We start from the raw sequence: 17,579 nt of genomic DNA, 5'->3' as shown, positions 1-17,579 counted from the left end.
CAAATCCATTTGCTTTTCTAAGTATTTCTCACATACATTTTTCAAGGATGGTGAGAGTAAGTGAGCTTGGGAAGGAGACTTGTGTGAGGAAGTACCAGGAGAGACTAAGTACAGAATGGAAAAAGGTGAGAACAATGGAAGTAAGGGGAGTGGGGGAGGAATGGGATGTATTTAGGGAATCAGTGATGGATTGCGCAAAAGATGCTTGTGGCATGAGAAGAGTGGGAGGTGGGTTGATTAGAAAGGGTAGTGAGTGGTGGGATGAAGAAGTAAGAGTATTAGTGAAAGAGAAGAGAGAGGCATTTGGATGATTTTTGCAGGGAAAAAATGAAATTGAGTGAGAGATGTATAAAAGAAAGAGACAGGAGGTCAAGAGAAAGGTGCAAGAGGTGAAAAAAAGGGCAAATGAGAGTTGGGGTGAGAGAGTATCATTAAATTTTAGGGAGAATAAAAAGATGTTCTGGAAGGAGGTAAATAAAGTGTGTAAGACAAGGGAGCAAATGGGAACTTCAGTGAAGGGCGCAAATGGGGAGGTGATAACAAGTAGTGGTGATGTGAGAAGGAGATGGAGTGAGTATTTTGAAGGTTTGTTGAATGTGTTTGATGATAGAGTGGCAGATATAGGGTGTTTTGGTCGAGGTGGTGTGCAAAGTGAGAGGGTTAGGGAAAATGATTTGGTAAACAGAGAAGAGGTAGTAAAAGCTTTGCAGAAGATGAAAGCCGGCAAGGCAGCAGGTTTGGATGGTATTGCAGTGGAATTTATGAAAAAAGGGGGTGACTGTATTGTTGACTGGTTGGTAAGGTTATTTAATGTATGTATGACTCATGGTGAGGTGCCTGAGGATTGGCGGAATGCGTGCATAGTGCCATCGTACAAAGGCAAAGGGGATAAGAGTGAGTGCTCAAATTACAGAGGTATAAGTTTGTTGAGTATTCCTGGTAAATTATATGGGAGGATATTGATTGAGAGGGTGAAGGCATGTACAGAGCATCAGATTGGGGAAGAGCAGTGTGGTTTCAGAAGTGGTAGAGGATGTGTGGATCAGGTGTTTGCTTTGAAGAATGTATGTGAGAAATACTTAGAAAAGCAAATGGATTTGTATGTAGCATTTATGGATCTGGAGAAGGCATATGATAGAGTTGATAGAGATGCTCTGTGGAAGGTATTAAGTATATATGGTGTGGGAAGCAAGTTGTTAGAAGCAGTGAAAAGTTTTTATCGAGGATGTAAGGCATGTGTACGTGTAGGAAGAGAGGAAAGTGATTGGTTCTCAGTGAATGTAGGTTTGCGGCAGGGGTGTGTGATGTCTCCATGGTTGTTTAATTTGTTTATGGATGGGGTTGTTAGGGAGGTGAATGCAAGAGTTTTGGAAAGAGGGGCAAGTATGAAGTCTGTTGGGGATGAGAGAGCTTGGGAAGTGAGTCAGTTGTTGTTCGCTGATGATACAGCGCTGGTGGCTGATTCATGTGAGAAACTGCAGAAGCTGGTGACTGAGTTTGGTAAAGTGTGTGAAAGAAGAAAGTTAAGAGTAAAAGTGAATAAGAGCAAGGTTATTAGGTACAGTAGGGTTGAGGGTCAAGTCAATTGGGAGGTGAGTTTGAATGGAGAAAAACTGGAGGAAGTGAAGTGTTTTAGATATCTGGGAGTGGATCTGGCAGCGGATGGAACCATGGAAGCGGAAGTGGATCATAGGGTGGGGGAGGGGGCGAAAATTCTGGGAGCCTTGAAGAATGTGTGGAAGTCAAGAACATTATCTCGGAAAGCAAAAATGGGTATGTTTGAAGGAATAGTGGTTCCAACGATGTTGTATGGTTGCGAGACGTAGGCTATGGATAGAGTTGTGCGCAGGAGGATGGATGTGCTGGAAATGAGATGTTTGAGGACAATGTGTGGTGTGAGGTGGTTTGATCGAGTAAGTAACGTAAGGGTAAGAGAGATGTGTGGAAATAAAAAGAGCGTGGTTGAGAGAGCAGAAGAGGGTGTTTTGAAATGGTTCGGGCACATGGAGAGAATGAGTGAGGAAAGATTGACCAAGAGAATATATGTGTCGGAAGTGGAGGAACGAGGAGAAGAGGGAGACCAAATTGGAGGTGGAAAGATGGAGTGAAAAAGATTTTGTGTGATCGGGGCCTGAACATGCAGGAGGGTGAAAGGAGGGCAAGGAATAGAGTGAATTGGAGCGATGTGGTATACCGGGGTTGACGTGCTGTCAGTGGATTGAATCAAGGCATGTGAAGCGTCTGGGGTAAACCATGGAAAGCTGTGTAGGTATGTATATTTGCGTGTGTGGACGTATGTATATACATGTGTATGGGGGTTGGTTGGGCCATTTCTTTCATCTGTTTCCTTGCGCTACCTCGCAAACGCGGGAGACAGCGACAAAGCAAAAAAAAAAAAAAAAAAAAATTCAAGGCAAACACCTGATCCACACATCCTCTACCACTTCTGAAACCACACTGCTTTTCCCCCATCTGATGCTCTGTACATGCCTTCACCTTCTCAATCAATACCCTCCCATATAATTTACCAGGAATACTCAACAAACTTATACCTCTGTAATTTGAGCACTCACTCTTATCCCCTTTGCCCTTGTACAATGGCACCATGCAAGCATTCTGCCAATCCTCAGGCACCTCACCATGAATCATACATACATTAAATAAACTTACCAACCAGTCAACAATACAGTCACCCCCTTTTTTCATAAATTCCACTGCAATACCATCCAACCCTGCTACCTTGCCGGCTTTCATCTTCCGCAAAGCTTTTACTACCTCTTCTCTGTTTACCAAATCATTTTCCCTAACCCTCTCACTTTGCACACCACCTCAACCAAAACACCCTATATCTGCCACTCTATCATCAAACACATTCAACAAACCTTCAAAATACTCACTCCATCTCCTTCTCACATCACCACTACTTGTTATCACCTCCCCATTAGCCCCCTGAAGGAAGTAAAGTGTTTAAGATATCTGGGAGTGGATCTGGCAGCGGATGGAACCATGGAAGCGGAAGTGAATCATAGGGTGGGGGAGGGGGCGAAAAACCTGGGAGCCTTGAAGAATGTTTGGAAGTCGAGAACATTATCTCGGAAAGCAAAAATGGGTATGTTTGAGGGAATAGTGGTTCCAACAATGTTGTATGGTTGCGAGGCGTGGGCTATGGATAGAATTGTGCGGAGGAGGGTGGATGTGCTGGAAATGAGATGTTTGAGGAGACAGCGGGAGACAGCGACAAAGCAAAGCGTGTATATATATATATTGTTACGAATTCAAATATAATATATATTCGGACAAGGTCACCAGTAACATATATTTGTTACGAGTAATCTATTGGTCCTCGTCTTCCTGTAAGGACGCTAGCTTCATTACGTTTCACAACGGGATAACACGATCAGAAGTTATAGGATTGAATTAAAAGACCAGCACTGCATTAACTCTACTTATAATGAAAGAATGCAGGTGTACAAAGACAAACACATAAATCAGGCATTTAACATTTAGCACTAGTTAACATTCCAGGTAAGATTTCAAGCCAGGAGGTCTCTTTCCTCTATAGCAATTTGTTCGATAACATTACACTTAGATCTGACGTGACACAGTAAATATATATATATATATATATATATATATATATACATATATATATATATATATATATATATATATATATATATATATATATATATATATATATATATATATATATATATATTCTTCTTTCTTTTCTTTCATACTATTCGCCATTTCCCGCGTCAGCGAGGTAGCGTTAAGAACAGAGGACTGGGCCTCTGAGGAAACATCCTCATCCAGCCCCCTTCTCTGTTCCTTCCTTTGTAAAATAAAAAAAAAGAAAAAAAAATAGAGAGGGGAGGATTTCTAGCCCCCCGCTCCCTTCCCTTTTAGTCGCCTTCTACGACACGCAGGGAATACGTGGGAAGTATTCTTTCTCCCCTATCCCCAGGGAATGTATATATATATATATATATATATATATATATATATATATATATATATATATATATATACCTTTTTTCTTTCAAACTGTTCGCCATTTCCCGCATTAGCGAGGTAGCGTTAAGAACTATATATATATGATTAACAGTGAGTCATAAGGTGGTTGAGGGCACAAAAAAGTTTCTAGGAGTGCTGAAGAATTTGTGGAAAAAGACAAATATTATCTGGGAGGGCAAAAATAGTAATGTTCAAAGGTATAGCATTCCTAACAATATTTTATGAATGTGAGGGTGTGTGGAGGAGGGTGGATGTGTTGGAAATTAATTGTATGAGGACATGTGGAGTGAGGTGGTGTGATTAAGTAATTAATGAAAGGGTAAGAGAGATGTGGTAATTTAAAAGAGTGTGGTTGAGAGAACAGAAGAGGGTGTACTGAAAGGGTTTGTACATGGGAAGAGAATGAGAGGAAAGGTTGGCATGGATGGATTGAAAAAGATTTTGAGCATGCAAGGGTTAGGGTTAACTGGAATGATATGGTATGCTGGGGTTGACATGCTGTCAATGGACTGAATCAGGGCAAGTGAAACACCTGGGGTAAACCTTGGAAAGGCCTGCAGCACTTGGTTGTTGATAGGGAGCTGTGGTTTCAGTATTGTACACATTTTAGCTAGAGAATTCATGCAAGTGTTTGTGGTCTTTCCTGGTGTTACCTTGCTGACGTGGGAAATGGCAATCAAGTATGAGAAAGAAATTAACATTACAGTAGCTCCAGAAGATCTCATCTTTGGAGTACAGTATCAGAAGAACTGCCCTAATATTTACCATACAATAAGTGAAAGAACTCAGTCTTATAATAATTTTATCATTGTGTTTATTTCTTTCAAGGGCATGTGAGACATGGATGGAATTCCTGCCTTCTGGATGCAACTGTAGTGGTGCTACTTCTGACCCAGGCTGCTCCTGGTGCTGGCTGTACCACTCTGGTGACCTCCACTGCAACTTCTGATTTGGCTGTTCCTGGTGCTTGCTGAACTAGTTTGGAGACCTCTGACCCTTGCTGCTCCTAGTGCTGGCTATACTAGGCTTGTGCTGGTGCTGTTATTCCGGTCTGGTAACCTCTGACTCAGGCTGCTGCAGGTCATGGCTGCATCAGTCTGGTGACCTCCACTCCATCCTCAGACATTTCATGTTGACATCGAAGAAATACCACAACCACAGCCAACTCCTACATAATCAATTTAATGCTTTTCAAGCATAGATATGGCTTAAAATGTTTGTAAAGTTTTTGGCTGTAAGAGCAATTACCAATTATGGTGTTGTTCACAGAAATAAAAAGATAGAATACGGCAGACATGGCCAAAGCATTCAGTGGTGAGGATGCCTATGAGGATTGTTCACAGTCCTCTAATTCAGTAGAGGATGCATCAGACCCTCAGCAAATTTCACATATTCAAACCCTAAAAGCAAATTATCCATGCCTGTCCAACTTAGTAGTAGGTGAGGTGGAGAGAAAATCAGAACACTCAGATACAGCTCAGCAGGTTTGCTTAAGTGCCTTTGAGGGTAATAATGATGATATGGTATGCTCACACTTAGTTGATATTAGCTTAGCTTCACAAAGTGGAGAGACTGGAAGTTGTGAAAGTCCTGGAGACAGTGGCCATGTAACAACCACATCCTCCTTGGGTGAGTGTCACATTAATAACCTACCATGTGAACTTCTGCTGTATATCTTCTCATTCTTGAGTGTATGCGAGTTGTGCATCAGTGTTGCTCCTGTGTGCACTGCCTGGAGAGACTTAGCCAAGGATCCCTCTCTTTGGACACATCTGGTATTTTCATTCCAGCACTGTGTTGAAGGAGAGCGAGTACGGCGTTTACTGGAGGGGTCACCTTTGCTCGTCTCACTTGAACTCCAAAATCGTGAGGATAGCGGAGACTTACTACAACAAGTAGCTGCTTCATGCACTAAACTCAGGGAACTTACTGTGAAATTTTGTGATGGCTTGACAGAGGACACCTTTAAATTATTGATGGAAAACTGTCCTGACATTCTTTACTTGAATATTGAAGGTTCTTATGTATATGGCAGTAAGTCTTACCATATGATGGCAGGGCTCCATCAGTTGCAATACCTAAACTTATCTCATTGTCAGGCATTGGACAATTCAGGATTGATAACCATTGCTAAACAGTGTCAGTCACTTGAATATCTTGACATTGATGGTATTACGGATATACATGATTATGCAGTAGTATGCATGACAAAAGAACTTAGTCACTGCCTCAAGAATTTGTTCCTAGATGGTGAGCACCTAACTGATGCTGCTTATCAATCACTCCAAGCTTGTACAAAACTGGAAAAGCTTGGTGTCTCATTCTGTGAACAAATGACAGATAGCGGTCTTTCTGGGGTCTCAGGACTGAAATATCTCACTTGGCTAAAACTTCGCAAAGGTAGCCAATTAACTCCAGAAGGACTGACATCTCTGTTTTTTAATGGAAGATTACCTCTCTTGGCATATGTGAACCTTGGTGAATGTTGCCTTATGGATGATAATGTACTGAAGGCTCTCTCACGTTCCTGCCCCAGGTTGGTCCACCTGGTGCTTCATTGGTGCTGGGAGGTGACAGATGTAGGCATCAGTGCTGTCATAGCTGCCTGCCCTCGGCTTCGTGTCCTTGGCCTGGTGGGCGTTGTGCAACTCACAGGAACGGCCTTTGTTGACCTTCCCTCCGCTCTGCCTGACCTACGTATTTTAGACTTGGAACAATGTAATAGTGTGGATGACACAATCCTGCAACGCATAGTGGCTCGAAAACCCTCGCTCAAAGTGCTAGGTTACTGGGGTGATCCAGTGACACCACCAGACACAGATGATGATGAAAAAGATAAAGACTGAAATGGCATAAAGAAATGCAGTCCCATCACTCTCATGTGTCACCCTTAGATGAGAAGATGTATCCCTAGAAAGTCCTAGGGGAGGAGTGACAACAGTGTGGTGGGTAATGTGCTACCATAGAGCTGTCGCAGCTCTGGTGGGTGATGTAACACCCCAAAGCTGCAGCAGTTGTGGATAGTGCATCATTCTAGAGCTGCAACAGCTTTAATAGTGTTGTGCAACTCTAGGGCTGCAGCAGCTGGTGTAGGTGGTATGCTACTCTTGAGCTGCAGCAGCTGTGCTGGGTGGTATGAAATGCTTGAGCTCCATCAGCTATGGTGGATGGTATGAACCCACAGGCTCCATCAGCTATGGTGGATGGTATGCAACCCAAGAGCTGCAGCAGTTTTGCTGGGTGATATGCCATTGTAGAGCTGCAGCACTTTTGGTGGGTGGTGTGCCACCCTAGAGCTGCAGCAGCTTTGGTGGGTGTGCCACCCTAGAGCTACATCAGCTATGGGAGATGGTATGCCACACTGGAGCTGCAGCAGCTGTGGTGGATGGTGTTTCACCCAAGAGCTGCAGCAACTGTGATAAGTGTTGTAAATTCCTAAAACTGCAGCAATTTTGATGGGTGGTGTACCACCCTAGAGCTGCAGCAGCTTTGGTGGGTGATGTGCCATCCTAGAGCTGCAGCAATTGTGATGGGTGTTGTGCCTCCCTAGAACTGCAGCAACTTTGGTGGATATGCCATCCCAGACTTGCAGCAGCTGTGGTGGATGTTTCTCCCTAGAGCTGCAGCAGTTGTAGTGGATGGTGTGCCACCTCAAGAATTGCAAAAGTTGTAGTGGGTGGCAGGCCACACTAGAGGAGCAGCAGCTGTGGTGAATGGTGTACCATCTTAGAGCTGCAGCAGCTGTGATGGGCAATGTTCCAATCTAGAGGTACAAAAGCTGCATTGGCTTATGTGCCACCCTAGAGCTACAGCAGCTCTAGGTCAGGCACTGGGATTTCACTCTTACAGTCACCATGCACAGTGTGTCATTAATTGCAACAGGTTTCATTGCCTTGTCTTACTGGTACTAATTTTTAACATTCATCCAACACAGTTGTAAGTGTGTGTATAGTTTGCACTCTCTAAAGCATTTCTGTTCGTTTTTATAGCTGACAAATTAAGATATGAAATATTGACTTATGCTTTGTATCAGCCTTGTTAAGTATATTGTGAGAAGCTTGATATTAAAAAGGGACTGGAAGTTAGTAAGTTACTCACACTGTGTAATACATAACAGAGTACTGTAACTACAAAGTACCTTACTTTGCCTTCAACAAATGATTATTTGCTATTTAGGCACTTAAAAAGAACATTTTGCAAATACTTTATTTTGTCGTGGTTCAACCTGTATGATCCTTCATTAAAATTTTGAATTTACCTGGAAGTCTTTACACCGACAACCTTTTTTTTTAATAAATCATAGTCTACTGAGTGATGAAAAATGTAATATCATTAATACTGTCAGTGAATTTTCTCCCTTTCTTTCTCTCTCTCTCTCTCTCTCTCTCTCTCTCTCTCTCTCTCTCTCTCTCTTCCTCTGAGGAGGATTCAGAAACATTTACTAGCAAAACTGAAGGAATAGAACACAAGGACATCATGAAAGACTAAAAGACCTTGAATTGATTAAGACATATGGTAACAAATTGAAGAAATCAGAGACATTGAAAACTTCACTCACTAATTACAGCTTTAAGAATATCTTGCCAACAAAACAGTATCAAACAAAAATATGCAAGAGTCCAGCATAAAAATTGCAGACTTAATGCTTTTCAGAAAGAAATATAAAACTCTGCCAGGAGTGGGTATGGACTTTTACTTCAAAAAGATTATGCAAATGGCTGAAAACAGTTCCAGATGAAACCAAAACTGACCACTATGTGATGAGCATGGCAGTAGAGAATAAACGCACTGTTAAATGCCATATCTCCCAGCTGTTCCTCATGGCAAAATTTTTATCCTAAGGACTTGTAGGTTGAAAGTTACTCTTTCTCTCTCTTATACATGTTATACACACATGCAGCAAACATCTGTATAAGTGCACTAGAAAATACTGATAGGGAATATAACACTAAATAAAGATATCAGTTTCGCATAGTATGACTGTATGTCACTGTGGCTGGTACACATTTCCCAGGTTATAAACACATTTACTGGAAAGGAATCCTCCAGATAAACAATACATCTTTTACCATCAAATATTGATATGTAAAAGATATGGTTCATACTGTACATTTCATAATGTAGATATCTTAATGAATCATGAGAAACATGGGCTATTGTCTGCCAGTTCTCAAATGATGCTTACTTTGTGACACTCATTGTTCTCTTTGATGAGCCAAGAGCAATGCTGACAATAAAAATCTCTATGGATCAGTCAAGCTCACTCAAAGCAAAGATTAGATAAGGAATTAGGAATCTATGTAGAGGAGAACTTAAAAAAATGCTGTTTGTTCAGGTAGATCAAAATCAAAATGTGGCAGCACTGAAATTAAATGTAATCATGCTCAGTCTCTGCCAAACACATACAGCTGTTACATACGCAGAAGTAACTTCTGAAAAGTTCTTTGATTGAATACTACTATTCTTTACAAACAAATAGCTCGAAAGTGAGGTATGAAACAAATAGAAATCTGTTTAAACATTGCAGGTACTTAAATTGGAAGTGATTCATAGGGTGGGGAGGGGGCTAAGGTTCTGGGAGCAATAAAGAATGTATGGAAAGAGAGAATGCTGATTCAAAGAGCAAAAATGGTTATGTTTGAAGGAATGGTAGTTCCAACAATATTACCTGGTTGAGAGGCATGGGCTATAGATAGGATTGTATGGAGGAGGGTAGACATGGAAATTAAGTGTTTGAGGACAGTATGTGGTGTGAGGTGGTTTAATCAAATAAGTAAAGAAAGGGTGAGAGGTGTGTGGTAATAGAGTGTGATTGAGGGAGCAGAAAAGGGTGTGTTGAAATAGTTTGGACATTTGGAGACAGTGAGTGAGGAAAGGTTGATAAATAGGATATATGTGTCAGAGATGGAGGGAACAGGGAGAAGCAGGAGACAAAATTGGAGGTGGAATGATGGAATAGAGTGAATTGGAATAATGTTGTATACCAGGGATGCTGTCAGTGGACTCAACCAGGGAAGCTGAGAGTAAATGTGAATAAAGGCAAGGTAAATAGGTTCACTAGGGTTGAGGGACAAGTCAATTGGGAGGGAAGTTTGAATGGAGAAAGACTGGAGGAAGTGAAGTGTTTTAGATATTTGGGAGTGGACTTGGCAGTGGATGGAACCATGGAAGCAGAAGTGAGTCACAGGGTGGGGAGAGGGCGAAAGTTCTGGGAGTGTTGAAGAATGTGTGGAAGGCGAGAACATTCTCTCGGAAAGCAAAAATGGGGATGTTTGAAGGAATAGTAGTTCCAACAATGTTACATGGTAGCGAGGCATGTGTGGAGGCATGTGTGGAGGAGGGTGGATGTGTTGGAAATGAGATGTTTGAGGACAATGTGTGGTGTGAGGTTGTTTGATAGAGTAAGTAATGAAAGGGTGTGAGAGATGTGTGGTAATAAAAAGAGTGTGGTTGAGAGAGCAAAAGAGGGTGTATTGAAATGGTTTGGTCACATGGAGAGAATGAGTGAGGAAAGATTGACAAAGAGCATATATGTGTCAGAGGTGGAGGGAACAAGAAGTGGGAGACCAAATTGGAGATGGAAGGATGGAATGAAAAAGATTTTGAGCGATCGGGGCATGAACATGCAGGAGGGTGAAAGGCATGGAAGGAATAGAGTGAATTGGAAAGATGTGGTATACCGGGTCGACGTGCTGTCAATGGATTGAACCAGGGCATGTGAAGCGTCTGGGGTAAACCATGGAAAGTTCTGTAGGGCCTGGATGTGGAAAGTGAGCTGTGGTTTCGGTGCATTATACATGACAGCTATAGACGGAGTGTGAACGAATGGAGCCTTTGTTTTCTTTTCCTAGCGCTACCTCGTGCACATGCCGGGGGAGGGGGTTGTTATTTCATGTGTGGCGGGGTGGGGATGGGAATGAATAAGGGCAGACAGTATGAATTATGTACATGTGTATATATGTATATATCTGTGTGGTTAAGTTGAAATCTTTGCAGAACTTTCCTCGAAACTGATGATGGAAACGAACGCGGATAATTGCATCCAAGTCAGTTCTCTCAATTACCGCTATGAAGATTTTGCTTTCCCGCTGAGCTCTTATACTGCAATGCTCTTGACCAGAAAGAGACGGAATCTGAAGGACTTGGCCATCAAAAAAAAAAAAAAACCTAGTCCATGGTTGAATTTCATCGACCATGTATCAGGCCAATGCTGGAGTTTGTTAGGGTCCCCATGTAACGTGATACAATTCTCCAAGCTTTTCTGCTCCTCATGATCTTTGTTTTGCATCATCTGCAAACATATTCAGTGTGGCCAGTGTACTGAGCAAGGAGTTCTCCAGTGTCTCGGTCCATAAGACGTAAAGTGGAGCCCATTGTAGAGGCCTCGCACCAGATTTAAGGCAAGATGAATTATGATGATCATATTCGTGAACGACGGAGGTGTGAACGTTACCGGACGGACGGTTTTGCCCAGCGGAGAAGTGTGTTGGAGTGTGTGAAACGCTGGGAAATTGGATAAAACTGTAAGACGGTGGAAGAGAATCGCCGTGACGGGAACTGTGTCCTTCAGCATGGCAAGGAAATTGCCCATCGCTGAACAACACTTCCACTGGACCTCTATCATCACCTCGTTAAGATCATCGTGTGTCAAGACATCATATAAAGCGCCTCTTCGCAAACGGAACTACCTTGGCCCACCAGTGATGCTACTACGTTTGTGAATTGGGAACCATTGCAACACAAACCCCGCCAGGTGGTAGAGTTTCCCGCAGTGTATCGTGACAGACTTCCCCAGAACTTTTTAAAGGGGAAGTAAATGTTTATAGTTGTGTTACTGGAGTGGTAGTTTTCATACATGGTGTTTTGACAAGAAAATAGTGAAATTGGAGAAAAATGTAGCTTAGACATTGAAGCTTATTGATACAGTGGTTAAATTGATGAGAACTGCTATTGACGTTTGTGTAAATAAATTATACATTTCCTTTTTCCATAGCCAGAGGTTGAACCATTATATGACATTCAGTTTTTCATTCATTTCAAGCTAGAAGTTTCAGTTTTCTAAATTGTTTCTTACATTTTTCATATGTATATATATGTATGTGTGTGTGTGTGTATATGTGCGTATGTATGTGTATGTGTGTGTATGTGTATATGTATATATACATGTATATTATCCCTGGGGATAGGGGTGAAAGAATACTTCCCAAGTATTCCTCGCGTGTCGTAGAAAGCGACTAGAGGGGACGGGAGCGGGGGCCAGAAATCCTCCCCTCCTTGTATTAACTTTCTAAAATGGGAAACAGAAGAAGGAGTCACGCGGGGAGTGCTCATCCTCCTCGAAGGCTCAGAGTGGGGTGCCTAAATGTGTGTGGATGTAACCAAGATGTGAAAAAAGGAGAGATAGGTAGTATGTTTGAGGAAAGGAACCTGGATGTTTTGGCTCTGAGTGAAACGAAGCTCAAGGGTAAAGGGGAAGAGTGGTTTGGGAATGTCTGGGGAGTAAAGTCAGGGGTTAGTGAGAGGACAAGAGCAAGGGAAGGAGTAGCAATACTCCTGAAACAGGAGTTGTGGGAGTATGTGATAGAGTGTGAGAAAGTAAATTCTCGATTAATATGGGTAAAACTGAAAGTTGATGGAGAGAGGTGGGTGATTATTGGTGCATATGCACCTGGGCATGAGAAGAAAGATCATGAGAAGCAAGTGTTTTGGGAGCAGCTGAATGAGTGTGTTAGTGGTTTTGATGCACGAGACCGGGTTACAGTGATGGGTGATTTGAATGCAAAGGTGAGTAATGTGGCAGTTGAGGGAATAATTGGTATACATGGGGTGTTCAGTGTTGTAAATGGAAATGGTGAAGAGCTTGTAGATTTATGTGCTGAAAAAGGACTGATGATTGGGAATACCTGGTTTAAAAAGCGAGATATACATAAGTATACTTATGTAAGTAGGAGAGATGGCCAGAGAGCGTTATTGGATTACGTGTTAATTGACAGGCGTGCGAAAGAGAGACTTTTGGATGTTAATGTGCTGAGAGGTGCAACTGGAGGGATGTCTGATCATTATCTTGTGGAGGCTAAGGTGAAGATTTGTATGGGTTTTCAGAAAAGAAGAGTGAATGTTGGGGTGAAGAGGGTGGTGAGAGTAAGTGAGCTTGGGAAGGAGACCTGTGTGAGGAAGTACCAGGAGAGACTGAGTACAGAATGGAAAAAGGTGAGAACAATGGAAGTAAGGGGAGTGGGGGAGGAATGGGATGTATTTAGGGAATCAGTGATGGATTGCGCTAAAGATGCTTGTGGCATGAGAAGAGTGGGAGGTGGGTTGATTAGAAAGGGTAGTGAGTGGTGGGATGAAGTAAGAGTACTAGTGAAAGAGAAGAGAGAGGCATTTGGACGATTTTTGCACGGAAAAAATGAAATTGAGTGGGAGATGTATAAAAGAAAGAGACAGGAGGTCAAGAGAAAGGTGCAAGAGGTGAAAAAAAAGGGCAAATGAGAGTTGGGGTGAGAGAGTATCATTAAATTTTAGGGAGAATAAAAAGATGTTCTGGAAGGAGGTAAATAAAGTGCGTAAGACAAGGGAGCAAATGGGAACTTCAGTGAAGGGCGCAAATGGGGAGGTGATAACAAGTAGTGGTGATGTGAGAAGGAGATGGAGTGAGTATTTTGAAGGTTTGTTGAATGTGTTTGATGATAGAGTGGCAGATATAGGGTGTTTTGGTCGAGGTGGTGTGCAAAGTGAGAGGGTTAGGGAAAATGATTTGGTAAACAGAGAAGAGGTAGTGAAAGCTTTGCGGAAGATGAATGCCGGCAAGGCAGCAGGTTTGGATGGTATTGCAGTGGAATTTATTAAAAAGGGGGGTGACTGTATTGTTGACTGGTTGGTAAGGTTATTTAATGTATGTATGACTCATGGTGAGGTGCCTGAGGATTGGCGGAATGCGTGCATAGTGCCATTGTACAAAGGCAAAGGGGATAAGAGTGAGTGCTCAAATTACAGAGGTATAAGTTTGTTGAGTATTCCTGGTAAATTATATGGGAGGGTATTGATTGAGAGGGTGAAGGCATGTACAGAGCATCAGATTGGGGAAGAGCAGTGTGGTTTCAGAAGTGGTAGAGGATGTGTGGATCAGGTGTTTGCTTTGAAGAATGTATGTGAGAAATACTTAGAAAAGCAAATGGATTTGTATGTAGCATTTATGGATCTGGAGAAGGCATATGATAGAGTTGATAGAGATGCTCTGTGGAAGGTATTAAGAATATATGGTGTGGGAGGAAAGTTGTTAGAAGCAGTGAAAAGTTTTTATCGAGGATGTAAGGCATGTGTACGTGTAGGAAGAGAGGAAAGTGATTGGTTCTCAGTGAATGTAGGTTTGCGGCAGGGGTGTGTGATGTCTCCATGGTTGTTTAATTTGTTTATGGATGGGGTTGTTAGGGAGGTAAATGCAAGAGTCCTGGAAAGAGGGGCAAGTATGAAGTCTGTTGGGGATGAGAGAGCTTGGGAAGTGAGTCAGTTGTTGTTCGCTGATGATACAGCGCTGGTGGCTGATTCATGTGAGAAACTGCAGAAGCTGGTGACTGAGTTTGGTAAAGTGTGTGGAAGAAGAAAGTTAAGAGTAAATGTGAATAAGAGCAAGGTTATTAGGTACCGTAGGGTTGAGGGTCAAGTCAATTGGGAGGTGAGTTTGAATGGAGAAAAACTGGAGGAAGTAAAGTGTTTTAGATATCTGGGAGTGGATCTGGCAGCGGATGGAACCATGGAAGCGGAAGTGGATCATAGGGTAGGGGAGGGGCCGAAAATTCTGGGGGCCTTGAAGAATGTGTGGAAGTCGAGAACATTATCTCGGAAAGCAAAAATGGGTATGTTTGAAGGAATAGTGGTTCCAACAATGTTGTATGGTTGCGAGGCGTGGGCTATGGATAGAGTTGTGCGCAGGAGGATGGATGTGCTGGAAATGAGATGTTTGAGGACAATGTGTGGTGTGAGGTGGTTTGATCGAGTGAGTAATGAAAAGGGGGTGAGAGATGTGTGGTAATAAAAAGAGTGTGGTTGAGAGAGCAAAAGAGGTGTATTGAAATGGTTTGGTACATGGAAGAAGAATGAGTGAGGAAAATGACAAAGAGCATATATGTGTCAGAGGTGGAGGGAAAAGAAGTGGGGACCAAATTGGAGATGGAAGGATGGAATGAAAAAGATTTTGAGCGATCGGGGCCCTGAACATGCCAGGAGGGTGAAAGGATGGAAGGAATAGAGTGAATTGGAAAAATGTGGTATACCGGGTCGACGTGCTGTCAATGGATTGAACCAGGCATGTGAAGCGTCTGGGGTAAACCATGGAAAGTTCTGTAGGGCCTGGATGTGGAAAGTGAGCTGTGGTTTCGGTGCATTATACATGACAGCTATAGACGGAGTGTGAACGAAAGGAGCCTTTGTTTTCTTTCCTAGCGCTACCTCGTGCACCCTGCCGGGGGAGGGGTTGTTATTTTTATGTGTGGCGGGGTGGGGATGGGAATGAATAAGGGCAGACAGTATGAATTAAAGTACATGTGTATATATGTATATATCTGTGTGGTTAAGTTGAAAAACTTTGCAGAACTTTCCCCGAAACTGATGATGGAAACGAACGCGGATAATTGCATCCAAGTCAGTTCTCTCAAATTTCCGCTATGAAGATTTTGCTTTCCGCTGAGCTTTATACTGCAATGCTCTTGACCAGAAAGAGACGGAATCTGAAGGCTTGCCATCAAAAAAAAAAAAAAACCTAGTCCATGGGTTTAATTTCATCGACCATGTATCAGGCCAATGCTGGAGTTTGTAGGGTCCCCATGTAACGTGATACAATTCTCCAAGCTTTTCTGCTCCTCATGATCTTTGTTTTGCATCATCTGCAAACATATTCAGTGTGGCCAGTGTACTGAGCAAGGAGTTCTCCAGTGTCTCGGTCCATAAGGAGTAAAGGGAGCCCATTGTAGAGGCCTCGCACCAGATTTAAGGCAAGATGAATTATGATGATCATATTCGTGAACGACGGAGGTGTGAACGTACCGGACGGACCGGTTTTGCCCAGCGGAGAAGTGTGTTGGAGTGTGTGAAACCCCTGGGAAATTGGATAAACTGTAAGACGGTGGAAGAGAATCGCCGTGACGGGAACTGTGTCCTTCGCATGGCAAGGAAATTGCCCATCGCGAACAACACTTCCACTGGACCTCTATCATCACCTCGTTAAGATCATCGTGTGTCAAGACATCATATAAAGGCCTCTTCGCAAACGGAACTACCTTGGCCCACCAGTGATGCTACTTACGTTTGTGAATTGGGAAACCCTTGCAACACAAACCCCGCCAGGTGGTAGAGTTTCCCGCAGTGTATCGTGACAGACTTCCCCAGAACTTTTTAAAGGGAAGTAAATGTTTATAGTTTTTGTTCCTGGAGTGGTGTTTTCATACATGGTGTTTTGACAAGAAAATAGTGAAATTGGAGAAAAATGTAGCTTAGACATTGAAGCTTATTGATACAGTGGTTAAATTGATGAGAACTGCTATTGACGTTTGTGTAAATAAATTATACATTTCCTTTTTCCATAGCCAGAGGTTGAACCATTATGTGACATTCATTTTTTCATTCATTTCAAGCTAGAAGTTTCAGTTTTCTAAATTGTTTCTTACATTTTTCATATGTATATATATGTATGTGTGTGTGTGTGTATATGTGCGTATGTATGTGTATGTGTGTGTATGTGTATATGTATATATATATGTATATTATCCCTGGGGATAGGGGTGAAAGAATACTTCCCACGTATTCCTCGCGTGTCGTAGAAAGCGACTAGAGGGGACGGGAGCGGGGGCCAGAAATCCTCCCCTCCTTGTATTAACTTTCTAAAATGGGAAACAGAAGAAGGAGTCACGCGGGAGTGCTCATCCTCCTCGAAGGCTCAGAGTGGGGTGCCTAAATGTGTGTGGATGTAACCAAGATGTGAAAAAAGGAGAGATAGGTAGTATGTTTGAGGAAAGGAACCTGGATGTTTTGGCTCTGAGTGAAACGAAGCTCAAGGGTAAAGGGGAAGAGTGGTTTGGGAATGTCTGGGGAGTAAAGTCAGGGGTTAGTGAGAGGACAAGAGCAAGGGAAGGAGTAGCAATACTCCTGAAACAGGAGTTGTGGGAGTATGTGATAGAATGTAAGAAAGTAAATTCTCGATTAATATGGGTAAAACTGAAAGTTGATGGAGAGAGGTGGGTGATTATTGGTGCATATGCACCTGGGCATGAGAAGAAAGATCATGAGAGGCAAGTGTTTTGGGAGCAGCTGAATGAGTGTGTTAGTGGTTTTGATGCACGAGACCGGGTTATAGTGATGGGTGATTTGAATGCAAAGGTGAGTAATGTGGCAGTTGAGGGAATAATTGGTATACATGGGGTGTTCAGTGTTGTAAATGGAAATGGTGAAGAGCTTGTAGATTTATGTGCTGAAAAAGGACTGATGATTGGGAATACCTGGTTTAAAAAGCGAGATATACATAAGTATACTTATGTAAGTAGGAGAGATGGCCAGAGAGCGTTATTGGA

General features: G+C 42.5%; 1 protein-coding gene across 4 annotated transcripts in view; it reads left to right on the top strand.

Annotated features, from left to right (window-relative positions):
* Nucleotides 1-17,579, top strand: part of schlank (ceramide synthase schlank) — a 211,608-nt gene that overhangs the window by 139,979 nt on the left and 54,050 nt on the right. For 2 of the 4 annotated variants that reach the window (XM_071661805.1, XM_071661804.1), the window contains exon 2: nt 4,846-8,274. The exons of the other annotated variants lie outside the window; for them this stretch is intronic. In XM_071661805.1, the coding sequence (XP_071517906.1) occupies nt 5,313-6,863 (1,551 nt within the window). In that variant the 5' untranslated portion in view covers nt 4,846-5,312 and the 3' untranslated portion in view covers nt 6,864-8,274. Of the gene's footprint in view, nt 1-4,845; nt 8,275-17,579 lie in introns of those variants that run through there. 4 annotated transcript variants of the gene reach the window in all.

Source organism: Panulirus ornatus, chromosome 5, assembly GCF_036320965.1.
Source record: "Panulirus ornatus isolate Po-2019 chromosome 5, ASM3632096v1, whole genome shotgun sequence".
Lineage (NCBI taxonomy): Eukaryota > Metazoa > Arthropoda > Malacostraca > Decapoda > Palinuridae > Panulirus > Panulirus ornatus.
The sequence above is the reverse complement of the archived record's forward strand: the minus strand, read 5'-3'. Positions and strand labels throughout refer to the sequence as shown.